The sequence below is a fragment of the Triturus cristatus genome, chromosome 4_1 (genome assembly GCF_964204655.1).
Source record: "Triturus cristatus chromosome 4_1, aTriCri1.1, whole genome shotgun sequence".
NCBI lineage: Eukaryota > Metazoa > Chordata > Amphibia > Caudata > Salamandridae > Triturus > Triturus cristatus.
In genome coordinates this window covers 227,962,599-227,986,943 of record NC_140585.1, presented here as the reverse complement: position 1 = coordinate 227,986,943, position 24,345 = coordinate 227,962,599, and the positions used below count along the sequence as shown (strand labels likewise).

Below are 24,345 nucleotides of genomic sequence, written 5' to 3'. Positions count from 1 at the left end.
TATTCTTCTTTCCATTAAAAAGTTGGGGCAGGCACATAGAATGTGGCTTATTGATTCAAACGTGTAGCCACGTAGGTGACTCCTTATTCAGTGCTTGTGTGCAGGGCAAGCATGTCTAAATTCCAACAGTGGGACTAATAGAAAAATGCATGAAGATGTCTGGCTGTCTTAGAAATTTGGGGCAAAAGAATAGCTTGGTTTCTTTTTAGCCACCTTCCTGAAGTGCTCGACTGCCAGAGGTAAAATCCACAGGGCTTCTAGTTGCAATGTGTTCTTATTGACAATAAACTAATCTATCCAGGGGTCAAAATTTGCTTAGCTTATTCCTAGAAGAGACCAAATTGCGGCCTTAAGAGACCTGTCCCTGGCATTCCTCAGCCTGTGGCAGTTAACTAAGGGCCACGTGTACGACCATTTTTAGCAGTCACACATAGCGAATGGCCATCTGCGACCGCTAAAACGACCTGTAGCATGTATCAACTCTATTTTGCAAGTCTGTAACCTATTACCGACTCGCAAAATAGAGTTTGCAAGTCGCTTTTAGGAAGGGGGATGCGAAGGGTGTCCCTTCCTTATAGCAAGTTGCAGGGGGGATATACAATTTGTTTGTGACCGGAATGTAGTGAAAAAAACAGTTGCAGATTACCGCCTACTTCAAGTAGGTGGTAAGCCAGTCGCAAACAGGTCGGGGTCCTCAGGGTTCCTTCCCCTTTGTGATTGGCAGCAAAAACGTTTTTTAGAGCTGGCAGTGGTCCCATGGACCAGTGCCTAATCTGAAAAAAATTAAACAGAAACGTTTAATTTTCTTTTACAAATGCATCCCGTTTTATCTTTGAGGACAATGGGCTGCATTGAAAAAAAAAAAAATAATAATAATCTTTGTGAGTGCTAACCATTTACAGTGAGTCAGAATAGGCGACCTACCTCATGAATAATAACGAGGCAGGTCCCTTTGCAACCATTTGTGAATTGCAAACAGTGGCTGAGACACTGTTGTACATTTCATATTGCGACTCGCTAATTGTGAGTCGCTAAAAATCACAATTTGCAAGTCGCAAAATGAAATGGTCGAACATGTGGCCCTTAGAACGTAAGCATCAGCTATAGTGATAGTTGCTGTAAATGAAATTCAAGTCTGATATGTGATTGAATTACAGAATTTGAAAGGTAAAAAATATGCCCAATTAAATTAGAATCATTTCTATTAAGCCATTATGCCAACATCCCTGGAAACACCACCAGGCAGTAGTCGATTGAAGAGAGAAATCTTGTATGTATGATAGTTAATAAGGGTGCTAGTGAAGAAAATTCCAGATTATTGTGAACTCACTTCTTGGCATAGGTTGCCAAAGCAGCTTTGGCCTTTAAATATGCCTAATGTTCTTTTGGGGAACCTCTGTCGTCAAACAAGACAGCAAGATAAAAAGTACTTTTTTTGTCTCTTTACTGTTGTTGCCTCAATTTGCCACCTACTCAACTTGCAGTGAATGTTGCTGAAAACATACAGAGCAGTTTTTTTGGTGATGATTCTCAATTTGTTGCCAGAGTTTATAATAATCAAGAAATTGAGGGCTTACTGAAGACCCTTAGCCATATGATCTAGCATAACTGTGCCATCAGCATATTGCAGAGATTGAAGAGTCAGAGAGACAAGCTCTTAATAGCACTAGGTAAATCTTTAACTTGAACCCAGGTGTTCTAGGATAGAGAATGAATGGCCCTCAGTATTGGAGGTGTAATTCTCCATCTTTGTAGTATGGACCAGAAAATTGAGCGGTCCACTCCATCGAACATTCTATACAAAGCAGGCAAATAGACTGCACCTTTTTACCTTTAGTGACAAGTGTATTAACAATTAACATTGAGAGACCAAGGATCTTATCTGAAGTGTTACTAGCGCCCCTGAACCCTCTTAGTGTAGGCGATCTTAAATTGTTAGATTCTGCCCAGGGTTCTAAAACGTTTAAAATGATTTTAGCATAATATTTTGCCTCTATGTCGAGTAATGCAATCAGCCTGTAGTTCGATGGTTTGCCTTTCTTAAAGATTAAGTGATGGATAGACCCCTGTCACTATGTAGGAACAATCTAGGTTTTAAGTGAATAATAGGCTTGTGAGAACTGGTGACCAATAATCGGAGTTGTGTTTGAATAGAGTATTCAGAAGACCAAGGGTCATCCCTGAGCCCCACTCTTTTTAACGTTTATGTGAGCCCTTTGGGAGCCTTGATTAGATCGTATGGACTCCAACTCACCTCGTACGCAGACGAGACGCAGATCGTGTTATCAGTACAAAGGGGGTCCCAAGTGGATTTGCCAGCAAGGTGTCACAACTGTCTTCAAGGTATCGCAAGTCGGATGGCCGCTAATTGCCTTAAACTAAATGCTGGAAAGACCGAGGTAATGATATTTGGAAATAATCCCAACACCTGGACCCCAGCTATGTGGCCCGACGCTTTGGGGAAGCCACCTGTGCCCACACCCAAAGCTAGGAATCTGGGGGTGATTATGGACCAGAAACTGGACTTAGGAAGCCAGGTCAGTGGAGTGGTCTCGTCCTGCTTTCATATCCTCAGGATACTGAGGAAAGTTAAAGCATTGCTGCCCACGGATGGCTTCCGGCTAGCAGTGTCGGCTCTCATCCTGTCACGTCTTGACTACTGTAACAGTCTGTACCTCAACCTGAAAAAGAAACATCTGTACAGACTGCAGATGGTGCAAAACGCGGCAGCGAGACTGTTGACAGGCACACCTAAGCATGCCTCAATCCGAGAAGGAATGAGGAAACTTCATTGGCTCCCGATACACAGACGTTCTCAATTTAAGGCCTTGTGTACGGTTTTCAAGGCATTGAAAGGCACTGGCCCAGAGTTTTTGAGGGCTTGTTTCAAGCGGTATGTGGCGGGGAAGGCACTGCGCTCTATGGAGGGCAATCTAGTGGTGGTACCTAGGACAAAAAAGGCCATCTGGGGAGGAAAGCTGTTCTCCTACGGTGCAGCCACCGCATGGAACTGTCTGCCAGCACACGTTAGGAAATCGGGGGAACTTTTCTCTTTCAGGAAGGGCTTGAAGACCTGGTTGTTCAGGGATTAGACACTCGTTCTCCAGGGATGCTCAGTTTGTCAGCGCCAGGACACCCTCGGGTATAAGTGCGCTTTATAAGCTCCAAATAATAATAATAATAATAATAATTAGCGCCAGGTGTGCCATCAGGTTTTGAGATTTTAATTTGTCTGTACTAGACTATAATCCATGATAGAGGCCTCCTAGGCAGATATGAATAGACTTGTCCCAGATTTTGGTCTTGTCGATATATAATGACTAAATATGGGTAACCCAAGTTTACTCTGTGTTGTGTAACAAATGTATTTATGAACTGCCAACATTTTTTGAAGATCGTGACTTTCTGCAGTTTTTAGCCATTGATTTCCTGTGTAGGTTCTCTTACCTTTCTACATTCTCTGCTTGTTTGAGGAGCCTATTTAACGTCTTCTTTAATGATTCGAGCTCATGATAAAGTGAAGAGTGCCGACGATCGGTTCCCAAAGTGAAGTGGGGACATGACTTAGGTTTCTGGCTTTGTACATTCAATAATGTTTTTGGCATGTGGGCACGTATGTTACAATTCTTGCTGCAGGGATCCAGCTTATATTAGTCTCTTGTTCTCTACAGCAATTCAATGATTTATTTTTGTCAGTTATTTTCTTAGTTCATGAGAGGCTGTTAAAATGTTGGCATCCTGCTGGAGCTCCTAATGTTTGATACGTTTGATGTTTAGGTGGGGAATGGGAAGCTTGTGCCTGCTGTGCTACACAAACACTCTCTGTTCTTGGAATAGGAAATGCAATAATGAAATTGCCCAGCTTCGACAAAAGTATAGTCTAACACAGCATTTAGCCTACTTAAAAAATCAGTGTATTTCATAGGGATATCTCTCGGGAGCCTGCCATTAAGCAAGCAAAGATTAAAAGAGTGTACATTGTTTATAGCTTGATACTCTTCCAATCCATACATTGCTGAGGGGGGAGCAAGGGTGGAATGGCCCAAATATGATCTGTATGGGCATGCGATGGATTATCAGCAGTATTATTCATTGATCTATGTTGATTATTGTTAGAGTTGTTTCTTTGTTGGGCGAGGGGGGATTTGGAGCAAGTCCCCAAATGCCAGTGAACTACAGGTTTTTACTCCAGATATTTTCTTATCTGAAAAAAGTCAGGAGAACAGCAAACCATTCTTGACTTCTAACAATGAAACATATTTCTTTGGAAGCCTTTCTTCAGAATACTTACGCTGCAGGAAGTGCTTCAGGATGACAAATACATGGCATTGCTGGAACTGCAGGGCACATATTACCATAGTCTGATATGTCCTAGGACCTACAAGTAACTGTGCTTGGAAGTAGCTGGGTGCTGCTGTCAATTCAAAGTGCTGCCAGCCGGCCTCAAATTGGCACCAAGGATTTTAGCAAAGCTAGCACAATCACTGAAACACTGATGTTTCTATATAAAACAAAACCGAGGTACTAATTCCATAGCTCTGTCAGAATCTCAAATCTATGGAAATGAGCTGTCTGTCATGGCATTTTGCTGACAGCGGAACCAGTGGAGAGCAGCTCATGAGCGGATGCACTCATCAAGATGGCTGACGTATCTCACGAATGGGAGATGATCCCAGATCTGATTAAACAAAATATTTCATTAGTGTGGGCAGCAGATGCTAGATTTGTTTGCAGCTGTTCCGAACAAGAAATGCTGGTTGTTTGCAAGCAGGTGATCATCCAAGTCAAGGCAAGAGGAGTTTTCTCTGGTCAAATACCTTTGCCTGCATGTTTCTACTGCTCCCTCCGATTCCATGGGTCTGAAGGCTGCTTTTGTTATGCAACTCATTGAGCACCTTGCAGTGGCCCCAGAGGAATTGTAATGCCTGACTATTGCATTTTAGTTCGATGATGCGGACACCAACACTAATATGTGTTCGTCTAACCCTGATGCGTGGTAATTGCCAGGACTGATGCTGAACATTGAACACTGCCCACTGTTTACATTCAAGCATGTGAATCAATGAAAGATCCAGTGCCGGAGAAAAACATATTACTCCCCTGTGACTGCAGTGCTCCAGCTTTGGTATTATTCATAGATTTACACACTATTGTCCTTCCTTCCCAGTCACAATCAATTGACCATTTATATGTTTGTGCTTTGAAACACTTGGGGAGTAATTAGTGTGCCTTCCCTTGGCTATGTTAACTTTGGGTCACTTCTAATGTTGAGACTGGGTTACTAAACTAGATGTTTTTCAATGTGGTGTTGCATTGACTCCCTTAAAGGAGCAGTGTCGGTCTTCAACTATGGGAGAATGCAGCCCTCTTTGTCTATTGCTGACATTTTCCTTGATCGTTTACTTTTTAAATGATTGCATGAAAAATATAATCTTCTAATTAATGTTACGTTTAGTTCTGTAAACTTATAAATTGAAAAATGAATAACATTCAGCCACTACGTCCTGTAGATAGGTTGTAGAATAAATGTCTTATCAAAATTGTCTGGATCTTGCACATTGACAGAACAAGTTGATGATTTGGACTTGAGTTAAGATTTCCATAATGCAGAACAAGTATAATAAATAAGTAATCAACCAAACACCTACTTTACTAATTAGGATTAGAACCACAGGAAGACTGTTTTTTCTGCTCAGGAGACGGAATATCACCAAGATATGCTGTGTCTCGACTCTGAGTCTACGACCTGGTGTCCTTCTTCAGGGTCTCAGTGGCCACAGATGATCTCTGGTGGGGTACTTCGTGCTGGAGGCTTCCCTATTCCCCAATTACTATAGCCAACAATGGGGTTTTACCTTGGATCTTGGCCATTGTCTGTTGACAATCATCGTCTTCACTGGCCCTACATTTGCTGAGTCCATCTGTAGGACTGTCTTAGCAGGCAACTTTGCCAGAGCCTCAGCTTTCCCTTTGGCCCACCTGGAAAAAGTAGTGAAATAAGCTCTTTCTTCGCTTCATATCACCTCTTGGTTATTTTATTATACAATCTCATATCAACTAAATGTGATCTTCTTACTCCCAGGCGTCCCCTTTAAACAGCTTGTTTTCACCTCTTTTATGATTGGAACCGTTCTATAGAATGCATGCTCCTACAAGGCAACAGTCTTACGCAGAAAAAGCATTGATAAAGCCAAAAGGCTTTTACTACCTCAACGCATTGGCTTTGTCACTGCTGTTGCTTTAAATTGGCCACAAATTACACTTTTGTAAGGAACCTGTAATATTGTACAAAACGTTTGTGCAATTGCACAAAGTTCCATTAGGGGATGTAAGACTAAAGGAAATATTTTTCTCATTTGGATCTTAAAAGATACCAGCATAGAAAGCCCATATTGTCTGCAGAACACTTAAAGACCTGTCATTAACCCTCACATGGCTGTACATCATAAATTCCTAACATGTAAGGAATCTGCTACAAGCTTCAGAAATTAATCACGTCTTTTTTCAGTATGACAAAATAAATGCTCAGTGGGATTTTTATTGTTTATAGTATCTTTCTGTTTTTAAAATTTCGAATATTTACTGCCTAGAATTCAGCAGCAGTGTTAAGTAAGATTCGGATTTTATTTAAATGCTTTTTGCTCAAAATAGCCTTTTCTGCACTTAGAATGTGAAGCATGATTTAAATGAGATCAGAAATAAGTATTGGAAACATGGATTTTCCTAAGTTCTTAAAGTAAGGGACGGCAGGGTATAGATCAAATCATGTGGCAGTGGGAATAATAGCAGTTTCTGAGTCTATGACTTTGACAGGGGGATCACCAAAGAAAAGGTCAGTGTGAAGTGTTTGAAAATGGGTTCTCTTACTTAAAAGATGCATATATTTTCCCACTTGACCGGCTAAGGAGTGACTGCTCTTTTATTCAAAGGTGGACAAATAGTTAATGGGTTCATGATTAGGTGAAATTGAGAAAACCACACAGGCTGACAAATTGCAGCTTAACATCGAGACGCAGTAATGGGCAAGTATCATAGAGACTTGGGAAGTGGCAGGTAGCACCCAGGGGCAGGGATTGGCAGATAGCACACAGCTTAGAAGTGGACAGATTGCACACCTGGACAGGGTTAGCAGACAGGCTCATAAGAGCAGACAGCTATGAGGTATAGGGCTGGCAGACAACACACTAAGTCAGAAATGGCACGACTCAGTAAATTAGCATCTGGCACACAGTCTCAGGGCTGGATGGGTAGCACAGCAGAGGCTTATAATTGTGTGATGACCCGTATGCTCTAAAATGACTGAACAGCTCATATTAGGTGATGTCCTTGGACCACCTGGAATGAAAACCAGGTGTAATGTGATGAACCTAGAAGAGGAAATCGATGGACGGGCTCAAGTCATGTTTAAAATGCCCCTTCAAAGCTTTGTGTTATATATTTTTTGTTCCTTTCTGTTGACTTACCTATAGCTCACTGTTCATGTCTGATGTGGTCAGCTGTCTGGGTTCGCCCACCAAGGTCAGGTTTTCCTGAAGTACTGAAGAATTTTGTAGCAAGAGCCCTACCTCCTAAGATTAAACTCACTTTCTGTGGCGAAGGAAGACTAATTAGACATGGCAAGTGGAGACTTTATTTGATTCTTGGCGGCTGTAAATGGCCCGTCATTTGGAGGATTTTGACGAGAGACCGGGGCAAGCTGACCAGCCTTCAGTCTGATTTGTATTTCTGCAGTGAAAAGGCATTGAGGATAACTTCTGCGAGAAACATATCACAAACATAAAAAATTGGTTCATTTGTCTTTTTGGCCTAATGGGTGCTCTGCCAGAGCTCACATAAAAACTATAACCTCACTAACTCATAGGTTAGCCATCTGGTTTCATGCCCTTTCTGGACAATGTTAATGTTGAGAATGAGAGCGAAAAGGTTGCAGGCTCCACGCCCTCTAAACTCATCTGACAAAGGTCCATACAAGGATTAGCCTGTTGATAGAACATCAATTTACGGGTTGCTGATTACTAACATTTTACACCATTCAGCGATGGCCAGCCACATGTCAGCAGAGTCTCATGTACAGAGAAGGGTGATCACAATAAAAGCTATCGTAGGGTCTGAGTGGTGTTAAGCAGCGATAAAGAATGCAGAGGTTGAGGAAACAAAAAAGGCAGGAGTTACATACGGGCAGATTGGATTACTTAAGCTATGAATAATAAAAGCTCGCCTACCTGATATCATGATTTTGCAAATAATTTTTTTATGATTCTTAGGTACGGAAGACCTTCTTTACCTTGGCATTCTGCGACTTCTGTCGGAAGCTGCTTTTCCAAGGTTTTCGTTGTCAGACCTGTGGGTACAAGTTTCACCAGCGTTGCAGTACTGAAGTGCCACTGATGTGTGTTAATTATGACCAACTTGAGTAAGTAATCAAACCTACCATTTAAAGAGACTTTACTTGTTGTGCCTTCCACTCAACCTATGTGATTTTGTAGGTATACTATAGCTCTGTACATGTTTTTAATACACATGCTCTTAATGGTGTGGACACATACACGTGGGTTGCAAGAGCATGGAAATAGCCACAAGATTGCCAAGCTTGGTCAAAGCCATTTTTTTTTTTTTTTTTTTTTACTGAACAACTTTTGTTAATTGATAGCAAATTTGTATACATTTGTGTAGGCATGGGTTAGCCAGTAAATGCGGTAGTTGAGTGGATGGGCAAGTGTGAATTTCTGATTAAATGTGAGTGGGAATGCAGATTTGTTCGTGTGAATGAGACGATGGGTGATGATGGGTAAAGCGCCCAAGGGATTAGTGTGCTATACAAATCATAGTTATATGAAGGTTGTAAGCTGGATAGGCAGTTTAAGATGAGTGGGTATAAAAATGTGCGTATGCTCCGAGGTTAGGTAGTAGTGATGATTGTGCACAGTGAACCTTTAATCTCGAGCACAGAGTGGGTACTTTTTGAGTTTAGAGCAGCCTTTAGGAGCCAAGGATGGATGAAGGCTGTCACATGAGTACATTTACCCTTGGCTACCTGTTGCATTGTCCACCCACACCCCGGAAAGCACCTGGACTTGTCAAATATATTGCCTCTTCACTAACCATTTATATGATGAGGAAATCATTCAGGAAGGACGGAGCCAATTTACTCAACTATTGTTATTGTGAGGACTCTTAGCCCAGTCAGACACCGCTATAAGGCAGGACGAGGATGTATGTCACAAGCAGCTGACAGAGGCAGCTGACCAGGCAAGCACTAAGGGCCAGATGTATCAAAAATATTTTCTGTCACAATCGCCCCTATTCACAGAATTGAGTCGTTTGTGACCGAAAAATGCTTTCGGTATGCATCATTCCCAAATTGCGATTTGGTAACATGTTACCGAATTGCAGTTTGGAATTACAAATACATACCGTTACTCCAGTATTGGAACTTTCATAGATTCACATGCTTGAATCATTCCCCGTTGTCGAGATGAGAGTCCCTGGTACATCAAAATAGCTATGCAAAGCTAATACAAACTAGAAAACTAGGCCTAGGCCCATTTCAGTTTTGTAACATATCCATCTCTTTTTGTAAAAGAGACCAAATAAAAAACCTAACCAATCAGAACAATCCTACCCTCTAGAACCCCCCTGAGAGAACCTCAGACCTTCAGATTTACTTCCGCAAGTTGTGCTAGGGAGTCTCCACTGAGCTCTGCTCAGTTATTTTCTTCTTTATTCTCTTTCAAGGTATTTTCCTTCACTTTTACTTCAAGTTTTCCCAGAACTTTGTTATCCACTATTCCTGATGTCAGACAAGGTGAATAGGAGAGGAAAGGACATTTATCAGGAGACAGCAGTGTAAGGAAGGCAAGCTCTGTACTACATTCAGTCCCTCCTGAGGGAAGAACAAGTGTTAAAAAGCCTTCTTCTGTTCCTCCTGAGGAGAAACTGTTGAAAAGATCATCGTCGTCGGCGAAGCATTCATCATAGACATCGTCGACGTGGGGTGAGGTTTTTGCAGGCAACGGTCAGTCTCTGTCAATACCTCCTCCTAAGACAACACCGACTACGGGATCGTCGCAAAGAGCACTGCTGAGGTTGAGGGATACAGTTCCTTTCTCGTAGACGGCAGTGACTGTGACAGCGTCGACAACGGCAGCCACGACAGTGTCGACGGCGATGATAGTGATGACGGCACTAACTTCATCGGCACCGTTGGCTCCATAACAAACGCCAGTGCCTCCAAGACACCACTCAGTGCCTTCTACTCCTCAGGCTGTACCATTGTTACAGTCGATCATGGTGCCACCTTCAGGACAACTCTGATGATGACCAAGAGGACAGAGATCTTTCAAATCCGCACAGTGAATGGGATGACTATGTAATTCCCACACCATCATCACCCTCACCAATTCCTATAGATTCTCCACCAGTGGATATAGGTGGTTTCCACAATCTTCTGGAAAGGGCTGCCAAAAGATTCCATTTGCATATGCCAAGTTCACAAACTGAAGGAGCCGTTCAGGAAATCTGTACATACCATTCCCATTGTTAGTTTTTTATTGGAGGAGGGCCTTAAGGGTATGAAGACACGGCCACTGTGGTTCCTGTACTTCAAAGATTGGAGAAGAAATATAAGGCCTAAGAGGATAGTCTGGCTTGTTTGTTGGGTCACCCAAAGCCAGATTCTGTAATATCACAGGCGGCTCAACGGAAGTCTAAGAATCCGGCAGCTCCAGTCTCTGCGCCTCTGGACAAGGAAGGCAGGCGCCTTGATAACGCAGGCAAAAGAGTTTTTTCAATGTCTGGATTGATGTTCAGAGCTGCTAATGATCTGGCTATTTTAGGCTGCTACGATAGGCAGATGTGGTGTGACCTTTCACCCTACATCGACCAACTTCCAGATGAGAGTAAATTGGAGGCCAAGAAAATCCTCCAGGAGGGTGAGAGAGCTTCCTTGGAGGTCATAAACTGCGCAGTGGACATCGCTTTCGGGCTCTGGCAGGTTCAGCAGTCTTATGCCGGCAGGGTTGGCTCAAGGCAACATCTTTTAGGCCGGAAGTTCAGGATAAGATCCTTGATCTTCCCTTTGACGGAGAAGCCCTTTTCTGCAAACACATTGACGATGCTCTCCAAGACATAAAAAAGGACACTGACACAGCAAAGTCATTTGGGACGCTGCAGTACTGTAAAGTTTCATTTCGAGGACCTCGGGGATGAGGTAACAATACAGGTACCCTTCTTACACATCATCCACACAGATTTATTGTCCGCAATAAAATCAGTGGCAAGCTCAATCTGTGGCCTATTCCAGATCGGCACCCAGAAGAAGAGCAGGACGTCAGGGGAAGGACTCATAACGTTGACAATAACCGCTTTCAGGCTACCGCTACTTCTCCTTCCCAACACAAGGCGCCTTGTAGGGGGAAGGATTTCTTTGTACATACAACACTGGCAAAAGATATCAATGGATCAATGGGTGCTCAACATAGCTCAGTTTGGCTATACTTTGGAATTTGTTCATCTTATTCCGCCCACTCTACCTCTCTTAAACGCGATGAAACATCTGCGTCTCCTGTGCCTAGAAGCCCAAGTAATGTTCAAAAAAGGGGCAATAGAACCAGTTCCGATATCCCAGAGAGGGAAGGGTCTACTCCTGTTTCTTTTTGTTTCAGAAGGGTTTCAAAAAGTAGCGTCCTATCCTAGACCTGAGGGCGCTCAACGCCTATCTCAAAAAGCAGTCCTTAAAATGGTCTCCTTACAGGACATACGTCTGCTTCTTAATTCGGGAGATTTCATGGCAGCTCTAGACCTAGAGGACGCCTATCAACATGCTCCCATTCATCCATCGCACTGGAAGTTTCTTCGCTTTACTGTAGCCAGGAGACACTATCAGTTCAAAGTCCTGCCTTTTGGCCACAGATCAGCGCCAAGGATATTTACAATGTGTCTGGCCCCGGTAGCGGCTTTCCTCAGAAGGCAACCACACGAGGTATTTCCCTACTTGGATGATTGGTTAATAAAAGTTCCTTCCATGGTGGCAGCCAGGAATTCCGTGACAACCTGCACCAGACTTTTTGACAATCTGGGACTTTACCTTTAACAGGGAGAGGTCAAACTTTCATCCTTCCAAAAGCACAGTTTTTCTGGGGGCCATAATGAATATTGCTCTCAGCAAGGCTTTGCCATCGCTAGAAAGGCAAGCGAAACTAATGTCTGTGGCTCAACTATTCATATGCGGCCTCTGAAAGAACAACTGGACTTACAATGGCGTCAGGTGAGCGGGTCTTTCGAGGATGTCATCAAGGTGACTCCATTGATGTGCAAGCCATTTCTTGGTGGATGCACCAGGAAAACATTTCCCCAAAGGGTCTCTCTTTCTGGCATCCCCGGCTCCTCAAGTTATAACAACAGATGCATCCCTGCAAGGCTGGAGAACATTCTTGCAAGATCTTCAAATAAGTGGCCGTTGGCAGCAAAATCATTGTCTCTCCACATCAATTTGCTGAAACTAAGGGCGATTCGCTTAGCCTTACAATCATTTCTTCCTAGAATCAGAAACTCATCGGTTGTCATCAGGAAAAGACAATACGACGGTGATGCATTATGTCAACAAGCAGGGCGGCACAAGGTCCTGTCTGTTGTCAGTGGAAGCTCAAGGCATCTGGGAGTGGGCGATCCAAAATGGGGTTTCGCTGAAAGCCTAGCACATTAGGGTAAATCTCAACGCAACAGCGGAAACTCTCAGGAGGCTTAAGTCTGCTTGCCACGAGTGGGAACTGAATCGGGAAAACTCTGGACAGCATTTTCTGGCTATGGGGCAAACCTTCCATAGACCTATTTGTGACGCTGGCGAACAAGAAATGCCGGTTCTTCGCAAGATGGCAACACCACCCGGGATTCTGGGGGAATGCGTTTTCGATGCCATGGTCAGGCGCCTTTGTTTACGCATTTCCACCCATTCCTCTTTTGCCGAGACTTCTGATGAAGATAAAGGATAAAGGATGATCCGCGTAGCACCGTCTTGGCCTCTCCAGTATTGGTACAGAGAACTACTTCTTCTCTTGGAAAGGCGACCGATTCTCTTGGATCCCATCCAATCGTTACTCATGATGTCCCAAGACTAAGTACTGCATCCGCGTCCCAAATCTCTTCAATTATCGGCATGGCTGCTGAACACAGAGAGTTCAATCACCTGAGTCTTCCCACAGAGTGTAAGGACATTCTTTCTCATGCCCGGGCTCAGAGTACTAACAAAACATATCAAATGAAGGGGAAGAGGTTTTGTCTCTGGTGCCAGGAATCGGGAGTCCATCCTTTCTCTTCTTCAGTTCATGAGATTCTCCCTTAAATCCTCTGATTGGCTAAAGCGGGCTTAGCTCACGCATCTATTAAAGTTCACCTTGCAGCCATTTCTCGTATCAGAAGAGCATCTTCAGGCCCTTCTTTATGGTCAGCGAGCATAATCAAACAGTTTATGAAAGGACTTTTCCGCCGATCAAACCTCCTCCACCACTCTGGCACCTTAATGTGGTCTTGGCTCAACTCATGAAGCATCCCTTTGAACATATCCACAAGGCAGAGTTAAATTTTCTGTCATGGAAGCTGGCTCTCCTTCTGGCTCTAACATCTGCTAGAACGGTTGGTGTAATGCAGGCCCTCACTATCCAGGAGCCTTTTCTTCTGTTCAAAGATGACAGAGTAATGCTATGTACTAACCCCAAGTTCATCCCTAAGGTGCCTTCGGTCTTTCATCTGAATGAACCTCTGATTCTTAAGACTTTTTTTCCCACAGCCTACAACACCGACTGAGAGATCCCTTCATTCTCTGAACATTCAGTGCTGTTTGAAATTCTATCTCCACAGAACTAAACAATTTAGAAAGTCACCCCAACTCTTTGTGGCTTATAGTGCTCCTCGTAAGGGATTTCCCCTTTCCAAACGGGGCATTGCACGTTGGATTTCTAGTGCTATCCAATACTGTCGTCAAATGGCTGGAAAGCCCCTCAAGTGGAAGGTCCGTGCTCACTCCACTAGGGCAGTCTCTTTTTCGACAGCCCTCTTTGCTGGGGTACCTATCCAGGACATCTGCAGAGCAGTAACCTGGAAGAGTATCCATACCTTTACCAGACATTACTGCTTGGATTCTTCGATACACAGTGATGCGGCAGTGGGCCAAGCAGTCCTGCATCCTTCCTTTTCCGTTCTAGGAACCTCGCACATTCTTTGATATATTTTTTTTCTCTTTCCTTTTATATATTTTTTAATATCAACATTGAATATTCATAACAATACTTATTTATAGATTTATGATTACTTTGATATATCTGCATTTCTATGCATATTGGTAAATGTTTTTTAACAAATTCCGGAGTTCATACTGAGAAGTTGGTTACTTCTTCTGCTCCTTACTATGCCTGTTTTATTCAGAGAAAAGTAGTACAAAAATGTGCTCATAACTGCTAGCCACCCATGTTAATCTATGGCGAACAAAGCAAAAACCAAAGGAAATGATGGACGGAGTGTTTGCCACTGGATTCAAGCAAGCCTGGCTGAAGACGGCTGAAATGCCAGAAACCGGTCCTAGGAAGCTTGTTTACGGTCCAGGGAAGACATGGTTTGGCAGTTCGGGCTGGACTGTTCCCATGAGGCACAGGGTCAGACTGATTTGCGTATGGCCATGTCTGAACTGGGGTGGCAGAGTGGGCTAAAGAACGGTGATGGATTAAACCCAGGTCAGTTGACTGGGGGTGATTGCTTGCAATGTTCAACACTCCGTCCATCATTTCCTTTGGTTTTTGCTTTGTTCGCCATAAGTTGGCAGGGTATGCTCAGACGTGAGTCCCTTGCTCACTTTGCCACTGAATTCAAGCAAGCCTGGCTGAAGACTGCTGAAATGCCAGAAACCGGTCCTAGGAAGCTTGTTTCCGGTCCAGGGAAGACATGGCTTGGCAGTTCGGGCTGGACTGTTCCCATGAGGCACAGGGTCAGACTGATTTGCATATGGCCATGTCTGAACTGGGGTGGCAGAGTGGGCTAAAGAACGGTGATGGATTAAACCCAGATCAGTTGACTGGGGGTGAGTGCTTGCAATGTTCAACACTCCGTCCATCATTTCCTTTGGTTTTTTCTTTGTTCGCCATAAGTTGGCAGGGTATGCTTAGACGTGAGTCCCTTGCTCACTTTGCCACTGGATTCAAGCAAGCCTGGCTGAAGACGGGTGAAATGCCAGAAACCGGTCCTAGGAAGCTTGTTTCCGGTCCAGGGAAGACATGGCTTGGCAGTTCGGGCTGGACTGTTTCCATGAGGCACAGGGTCAGACTGATTTGCATATGGCCATGTCTGAACTGGGGTGGCAGAGTGGGCTAAAGAACGGTGATGGATTAAACCCAGATCAGTTGACTGGGGGTGAGTGCTTGCAATGTTCAACACTCCGTCCATCATTTCCTTTGGTTTTTGCTTTGTTCGCCATAAGTTGGCAGGGTATGCTCAGACGTGAGTCCCTTGCTCACTTTGCCACTGGATTCAAGCAAGCCTGGCTGAAGACGGCTGAAATGCCAGAAACCGGTCCTAGGAAGCTTGTTTCCGGTCCAGGGAAGACATGGCTTGGCAGTTCGGGCTGGACTGTTCCCTTGAGGCACAGGGTCAGACTGATTTGCATATGGCCATGTCTGAACTGGGGTGGCAGAGTGGGCTAAAGAACGGTGATGGATTAAACCCAGATCAGTTGACTGGGGGTGAGTGCTTGCAATGTTCAACACTCCGTCCACCATTTCCTTTGGTTTTTGCTTTGTTTGCCATAAGTTGGCAGGGTATGCTCAGATGTGAGTCCCTTGCTCACTTTGCCACTGGATTCAATCAAGCCTGGCTGAAGACGGCTGAAATGCCAGAAACCGGTCCTAGGAAGCTTGTTTCCGGTCCAGGCAAGACATGGCTTGGCAGTTCGGGCTGGACTGTTCCCATGAGGCACAGGGTCAGACTCATTTGCATATGGCCATGTCTGAACTGGGGTGGCAGAGTGGGCTAAAGAACGGTGATGGATTAAACCCAGATCAGTTGACTGGGGGTGAGTGCTTGCAATGTTCAACACTCCGTCCATCATTTCCTTTGGTTTTTGCACTGTTTGCATATTCCCTCGGAGGTTTTCCCTCTAATTTTCCTGAGACGCCGTTCATGTCCTTTATGCTTGTGGCTCCAGGAAGTTGGCCTCTTCCGACGCCAAGATTATAGATGCTTCTGCAATCTTTGAAAGGTCGAGTTAAATTGGGCGGTTCTTCCCCGGCACCGTCTAGATCCGAACCAGCGCAGACTTGACCGGCTTCGACTCGGACATTCCTTCGACGATTGTGCCGAAATCATCGGCACCGCATCTGGTGACGCTGAAGCCGATTCCGAGGATGAGACAGGAGAGAGGCTCAAAGGTTGTTGGAGAAAGAGGAATACCAGGATGAACATGGAGGGGCTGAAGAATGGAAGATAGTGGACCCTGACTTTGAGGGTTTGCCAGAGACTAGCCTGGACACCTCTTCTGAGTGGGAGCTGAAGGGCTTGCTGCCAACTGAGGTGACCACATACCACACTGTTATTAGAAAGCCTGTGGACCTTTTAAAATTGCCTCTTTCTACAGCGGAACAAAAGTCAAATATTCTTACAGAGGTTCCTCATTTATTGTCCTCTGTGTCAGAATGTTTGCTGCCCTTCAATGATGCATTACCAGAGACCATCATGGATATCTGGCAGAAACCAATGTCCACTCCAGCGGTTTCCAGGTCTGTGGCTAGAAGATACAAGGTGGCTCTTGGGTATCCAGCGTTTCTGTCTTCCCATCCTTCGCCGGAAAGCTTGGTGATCCAGGCTTCGTGCTTTTCAAAGCTGTTGGCAGGTTCCTTTCCATCAATGCCTGCTGATAAGGATTCAAAGCACACGGATCAGTGGGCGAAGAAAGTTTTCTCGTTTGTCACTTGTCTCTTGGGCCGGTACATTCATGCCCTCAACGACACAGCCAAGGAGGTTGTACCAAAGTTACCCGCAAAGGTCCAATGGCATTTTTCTGAGGTGTTATCAGATGCCCAAGCTGCTGCCCTCCATGTGATCCAATCTGGACTGGACACAGCCGACTCTATAGCCAGAGCAATGGGGTCGTCTGTGGCGATGAGGAGGCATGCCTGGTTGCGTAGTTCAGGATTCTCGCTCGATGTCCAGGCTACATTGCTGGACTTACCCTTTGAAGCGTCCCATCTGTTCGGGGCTAAAGCAGATTCAGCGCTGCAGCGCTTAAAGTACAGCAAGGCTACGGAAGGCCTTTGGGACTTCAGACCCAACCCAGGAGCTTTGGACAGTTTTGTAAGCTTTGTGGCTTTGCAAGAAACTTGTCCGTTCATGGCAGGAGGCAACCGCAACAGCAGTAGGCAAATCCCTAGTACAGGTCCTACAAAGGAAAGAGCAGAGATTGTCTGTGGGGTGCTGCCTGACAGCAAGTCGGATCCTCCTTCTCTGCCTCTTCAGCGGTTTTTGTAGGGTAGTTGCTCTAGCTCCACCATCTTAGAGCATGCTTGTCCCGTGGGAGGGTGGGTGTCCCATTTTATACCTCATTGGAGGTCTGTCACTACAGACCTCTGGGTTTTAAACATCATAGAGAATGGATATGCCTTACTCTTTCAGGAGTTTCCTCCTCCTGTCCCTCCCCGTCATGGTCTTTGCTCAGAAGAGCATCTTCTGCTTCTCCAGCAGGAAGTGCTGTCATTGCAGCAAAATAGTGCAATTGTAATTCCAAATCAGGAAAGAGGTCAGGGGTACTACTCTCAGGAACTTCCTGCTTCCCAAAAAGGACGGTCATTTATGGTAGTTCCTCGACCTCTGGGTTTTTCTTTTTTACCTCAAACAGAAGAAATTCAAAATGTTGACCCTGGCACAGGTTCTTCTCGTGCTGAGGAAGGAAGACCGGATGTTGTTGATCAATTTACAGGATGCGTTTTTTCACATTCCCATTCTGAACTCGCATCGAAAGTATCTCCGTTTTATGGTGCGGTATCGACATTACAAGTTTGCAGTCTTTCCTTTCGGTCTTACTTCCACACCTTGGGTCTTCTCAGAGGTGATGACGGTGGTAGCTGCACATCTCAGAAGGTCAGGGATTCCTGCGTTTCCCTGTCTGGACGACTGGCTGCTCAAAGCAAAGTCGCCAGAGATGGTGTTGTGTCATTTGCAAGTGACAACAAAGCTGTTGTTCAACTGGGGTTTTCGAGAAAATTACCCAAGTTTCACCTGGTGCCCTCTCAGAGCAACCTGTTCATTGGGATAGATACTGGACACTACAGTGAGTCGTGCCTTCCCGCCTACTCAAGGATTCAAGACATCCAGGCTATGATTCCACTTTTTCAGAATGGAGTGTCTGTTCCAGTCCTGAAGGCTTTGAGCCTGCTTGGTCTGTTTGCTTCCTGCATTCTGTTGGTTGCACAGTGGCATATGAGGGCCTTCCAGTGGTGCCTCCGAAGGCAGTGGTTTCAACACAACGGAGATCTCGAGGAGGCGGTCAGAATCTACAGAGGCATTGCAGCAGATCTGCAATGGTGGAGTGTGCCAGTCAACCCAGGAAGCTGTTTCACCCTCCTTCTCCAGTGGCCACAGTGATAACGGATGCCACCACTTTAGGGTGGGGGGGACGCATCTGGGGGATCTGGAAGTCAAAGGTCTCTGGTCTACAGAGGAAAAATCGTTTCACATCAATCTTTTGGAATTGCGGGCAATACATCTGGCTCTCAAGGCCTTCCTTCCTTCCATTCGCGGTCAGTCGGTTCAGGTCCTAACAGATACTACATCGACAAACAAGGAGGAGTAGGGCTGTATCTTCTCTGCAGAGAGGCTCTACGACTCTGGTCCTGTGCTCAGGACCATCAGATTTGCGTAATCGCAAATCATCTTGCCGAAGAACTGAATGTACATATGGACACTCTCAGTCAGCAATTTTCAGCCGATCCCGAGTGGCATCTCCATCCGGAGGTGGTCTGTCACAATTTTCAGGATGCGGGGGTTTCCTCATTTGGACTTGTTTGCCACTCACAAGTACACGCACTGCCTGTCATTCTGCAGTCTCCAGTATCTGACACTGAGAACATAAGGGGGTGCATTTCAGTTAGATTGGGGCTCACAGATTTTTTGCGCATTTCCCCCCATACCAGTGATTCCTCGAGTTCTGAGGAAGATTCGCTAAGACCGTGTCCATGTCATATTGATCGCTAAGGGTGTGGTACACAGACCTCCTTTTTCTCTCTTTGCGCACTCACCACAGTCTCCCTCTCAGGGCAGACCTTGTCTCGCAGTCGCTGGGTCAGGTTCTACACCCCCTCCTCCAGAGCATGTACCTTCCTGCCTGGAGATTGAACGAGCAACCTGAGTTCTTTCTCTCTCCCACTTGTTGTGGTGGACGTTATATTTTCGGCCAGATGACACTCCACCAAATCTGTCTATTCTGGTAGGTGGGCCAAATGTGTTAAATGGTGTGAAGAGAGATCGATTGATCCTTAACAGTCCCATTTATCTGATGTTCTGAGTTTCTCTATTTCCCTAGCGCAACAAAGTTGTGCAGTACCTACTGTTAAGGTCTACTTATCTGCCTTGTCGGCTTTTCTCTGTTTAGCAGATCAGCCCTCATTTTTTTTAAATCTCCCATAGTTATGAGGTTCATTAAGGGTCTCACTAATAGGTTTCCTCCCACTCCTTTTGTTATGCCTCAGTGGGATTTAAATTTGGTTCTGACATTTTTCATACGTTCACCCTTTAGACCTTTAATGTTTCTAGCATTTAATACTATATTTTTAGTGGCAATCACTTCTGCTAGGATTATGAGTGATTTGCAGGTTCTTAGTTCCCAGCCTCCTTTTACGTCTTTCCTTGTGGATAAGATGGTTCTTAGGACCAGAGCTGTATTCCTGCCTAAGGTGGTTCTCCTTTCCACTTGGGGCAGTCCATCACCTTACCCACTTTCTAACCTCCCCCTCACCCTTCTAAAGAGAAGGAGAGACCACATCGCCTGGACCCCAAGAGGGCAGTCGGCTTCTACTTAGACAGAACCAAGGACTTCAACTCTTCATTGATTATGTGGTAAAGATGAAGGGCAAGGCTGTCCACAAAAGAACGCTGTCCAGGTGGATTATCTTGTGCATCTAGATCTGCTACGCCTTGGCCAAGAAGGAGGCTCCTAAAGGCATTCGTGCTCATTCTACCAGAGCTAAGTATTCTTTTGCTTTGGCTAGAGGTGTCCCTGTGGTAGACACCTGCAAAGCGGCAACTTGTGCCTCCCTCACACTTTTGTAAAGCACTATTGTTTAGATTCGGAAGTGAGAAGGGGCGGCCATTTTGCTTGTTTTGTGCTGCAGTATTTTTTGGTATAGGCAGGCAGGCACCCTCATCACGAAGCGGGACTGCTTGGGGATTCAATTCAAAAGGTGAAGAATCCACAGGCAGATGTATCCATCAGAAGAACAAGTTACTGACCTTCGGTAACACTTTTTCTGGTGGATACAGTATCTGCCTGTGGATTCCTCACTGACCCACCCGCCTCCCTGTTGCCTGTCTGCTTATACCAAAAAATAATCAATGTGTATTTTAGGTGATTTGTTGCTGGTATCATGAGATAGTGGGCATTGGGAAATCTCTTAGTGAAAAATTTCCAGGTTTGGTTTTGTTTTTATACTGTGCATACTTGTAAAAATTTTGTTGGTTCAACCGTTCACCACAAAGGCACAGAGAAAATGGGTAGAACTGACGTCAGCACGCTGAGGAGGTCTTCTTATGGCTCCGATAACGTCACATGGAGTTGTGTGCGGAGCTGTTCCAGTGTGACGTCCTCATCAACGTGGGAGAGCTGAGGAGGAAAGTTTCAGTTGAATGCTGCGCATTGGGATAATTCAAAAGGTGAATAATCCACAGGCAGATATTGTATCCACCAGAGAAATTGTCATTGAAGGTTAGTAGCTTGTTCTTCTCAGTAGAAGCCACAAAGTCCTAATGATTCACTTAAGAACCTACCACTCTCGTCTGTACCATTCCATAAGATAAATCTCCACGTCCGTAGGAGGAGATTTTCTCTCCATTACCACCCATGAAACCAAGTAACCACCATTTCATGAGTCGTCAGATTGGTGATGAGTGACTATGCTTGCTTGACTGCTGCATAAGCTCCTCCATCCGGGCTCTTGCAAGAAGTTGAGATGCTCTTCTTTTAAAATCACTGGACCTGATTCTGCCCTCAGAAAAGGGGCAAGAATATTCCTTCCATTATTTTCCTGTATGGTAAAAGGGAGTGCTGTCTTACCCAATTACAGTTCTGTTTAAACCAGTGTCTTCCCCTACAGAAGTTTAAGATGCTGTTTTGGGCATTGGTTCTGGCAGCTTCTCAAGGAAATGACTGTGCACAGTGGACATTGAAGATTCCTGCTTTCATCTACGCATTTGGGATGGACTAAGGAAATGTCTCTGTTTTATGGTGGGAAACCAGCACTACAAATCCGTGAATCTGGAATACTGTCTCTCCTCGAGTTTTCAGGCTCCTACACTTGCTGACTGTCTTTCTCTGATGGTAGACAGCCCATTGCTGTTCAAGTGTCGGATCAAAAGAGGATGTGGAGTATTTTTTGGGCCTGATAATAAGGACTCTGCACAAGCTTCTCAGTAAAATACTCTAGTTTCTGATCCTCCTGTAGTTCCATCCAGGAGGATGCACTGCATTGGGGCAGTTCTGATTTCCAGTCTGGCGAAATCCTTCCCTCTTTCCAAGAGATCAACAGTGATCTTGCTAGCAGTGAATCACTTCATGACCAACATGACCATGACAACCTACATTCCAGTGGCTTCTGAGATTGCAGGTTTTCTGATAGATATGGTACCCCTGTACCAAGTGCAAACGTTGCCATAAAATGTGGTATGGACATCACTGATTGCGTGGGTAGAGCTATGGCTCAGTCAGTTGCACTATGCAGACATGCTCTGTTGCGTCAGTCTGGGTTTTCGGAGCCTGTACAGAATGCACTGAAAGATATGCCATTTGATGGTGTACATTTTTTTGGTGTACATGCTGATTCGGCTTTAAGGCGTTTTAGAGCTGAGCAGTGTGATAAAGACACCTAGACATGTCTCTGCAAGATCTGGCTGGATCTTTCTTTGTGACTGGTGTGGACTGAAGTGATTATAGGTGACTTAATTGCAATGTGTATTCATCTACTTGTAACCTGTGTGGTGTTTCTGCTTACTGCAGGTCTTTATAGTTGTTTAGCTAACCTTGTGGTTCTTTACACGTTTTTACCCGAACCCTCACTTCCGGGCAGTTACGATTATAGTAGTGCATTATTCTGCGGAACTCTTTTCAGTGAAGTTACTATTTACTACTTGGCACAGACATTGTGCCTTTCTCCTTCAACTTTGTCAATGACAGTTTTCGGCTGTTTATTTTATTTTTTTGTCTGATACCTAATATACAGGTCTTACAGTTGGCCTTTTTTCTGCAGAAGAGCTTAAGCTCAAGGGTTGATACCTTCTTGGTACGTTCCGTACTCTATGTGGAGTATCTTTTGAATGCCACTTCTGTCTGTCTGTCTGTGTGTCTGTCTGTCTAAAGGAGAACCACCTTAGGCAGGAATGCAGCTCTGGTCCTAAGAACCATCTTATCCGCAAGGAAAGACGTAAAAAGGAGGCTTGGAACTAAGAGCCTGCAAATGACTCATACTCATAGCAGAAGTAATTGCCACTAAAAATATAGTATTAAATACTAGAAACCTTAAAGGTTCAAAGGGTGAACCTATGAAAAATGTGAGAACCAGATGCTTCATTTATAGGCATACATCAATAGGCAAAATTGCATCTGGTTCTTTCGCAGACAGTAGCTGGTAGTCTACTTCATTGGTTTATGTAGGTTTGGCTTATCCCCTGGTGTTTGCCTTTTGTTTACTGGATAGATGATATTACATATTATTGATTGCACACGTTCTCTACTTTGCTCTCTGTAACCATCTCATCCAGCGCTGTCACTGTAAATACTGCAGCCTCCGTAACTGCAGCAGCTGCCGCCAGAGCAACCAATTCTGCAAACTCCAACACCGCAACCTCTTCCTTCGCTACCACCACCAATTAAGGTAGAAGCAGGCTCCATGGAAGAGGATGACAGTGAATAAAGATAGGCCCTTTACAAGGTCTGTTAACAATGGGATGATTATGTGGCAGGTCCTTCAGGTGAAGTAGATCTACCACCAGTGGATTTCCTGCTGAATACGAACTAGAGGTGGCTATGCCAAAATGTCTGCACACTCGAAGCGGTTTAGGGCAATTAAATGTGAGAATCCAACTGCAAAGTGAAGTTTCGTGCTCCCTTGGTATTAGCACCCTGCCACCTGGGTTGCAAAAGCCAGAAAAGGCATACAATTATTCAAGGACAATACCTAAGCACTCGGAGAAGTCAGTTACAGTGAGGCAACATACTGTGACCCATCCGCTCTTCGTGTATTCTATTGTGGAAGATTTAAATCACACGAAGTTCAACCATAACCTCACTTCACTACTTTATTGAACAGATTTACATTACTCTGGACTTCTCTAAATGCTTTGGTATAATCCTTGAATGATTCTTGCTGAATGACATCTCTTGCATACCATACAAGAGATTTCTTCTCCCAGTTCAAGTGCAGCAAACTGATTGTTCTTTTTACGAATTTAAAAACATTTCATAGAAACTTCAAAAGCCATACCCATATTGTATCATGTCTGGAAGAAGTGGAAAAAGCTAATGTAAAATCCAGAAAAGTTCAGTGACAAATCTAAGCCTGGAAAAGATGCAGAGAGCACTGGACCAGCATGCCTAACAGGCCATCCCAAAGCAGTCAGAGTAATACAACAATGTAATCCGTCATCTCCATGTAATTTGTCTTTGGAGTGTGAAGGAAGAAGTCTGGATTCCTTAGGCAAGCGAGTCTCATCACGGGCAGCGACGTTATTCAGGGCATTTAATGTAATGGCGATCTTGGGCCGCTGTGATCGTCAAATGTGGAATGATGAAATGAAAGTGACAGAGCATCAGCACTGCAGTCCTCATTGATTGAGCTATGGATATTTGTAATATTGAATTTAGTCAACTAGGTGGGACAGCAGTAGCAACATGTCAAGGACTGCTAATGAGTATGACTTTTTGGCCAGAAGTCAATCTTGTATTTCAGATATGACATTCTATGACAAATCATTATTTGGCCATCATGTCGACACCTAGAGATCATTCTCTTTAGGCCGATAGACAGATTTCCTTTTACAGCTCAAGAGCCCAAGGATACCACCATTTAGCAGTGCATACCACCCATGGGGCTCCTACTATAAAGG

General features: G+C 44.6%; 1 protein-coding gene across 3 annotated transcripts in view; it reads left to right on the top strand.

The window, feature by feature from the left end:
• The window catches only part of BRAF (B-Raf proto-oncogene, serine/threonine kinase), an 803,995-nt gene that overhangs the window by 239,756 nt on the left and 539,894 nt on the right, over positions 1–24,345 (top strand). For all 3 annotated transcript variants that reach the window (XM_085651927.1, XM_085651928.1, XM_085651929.1), the window contains exon 6: positions 8,265–8,413. In XM_085651927.1, coding sequence (XP_085508053.1) covers positions 8,265–8,413 — 149 coding nt within the window. The remainder of the gene's footprint in view (positions 1–8,264; positions 8,414–24,345) is intronic.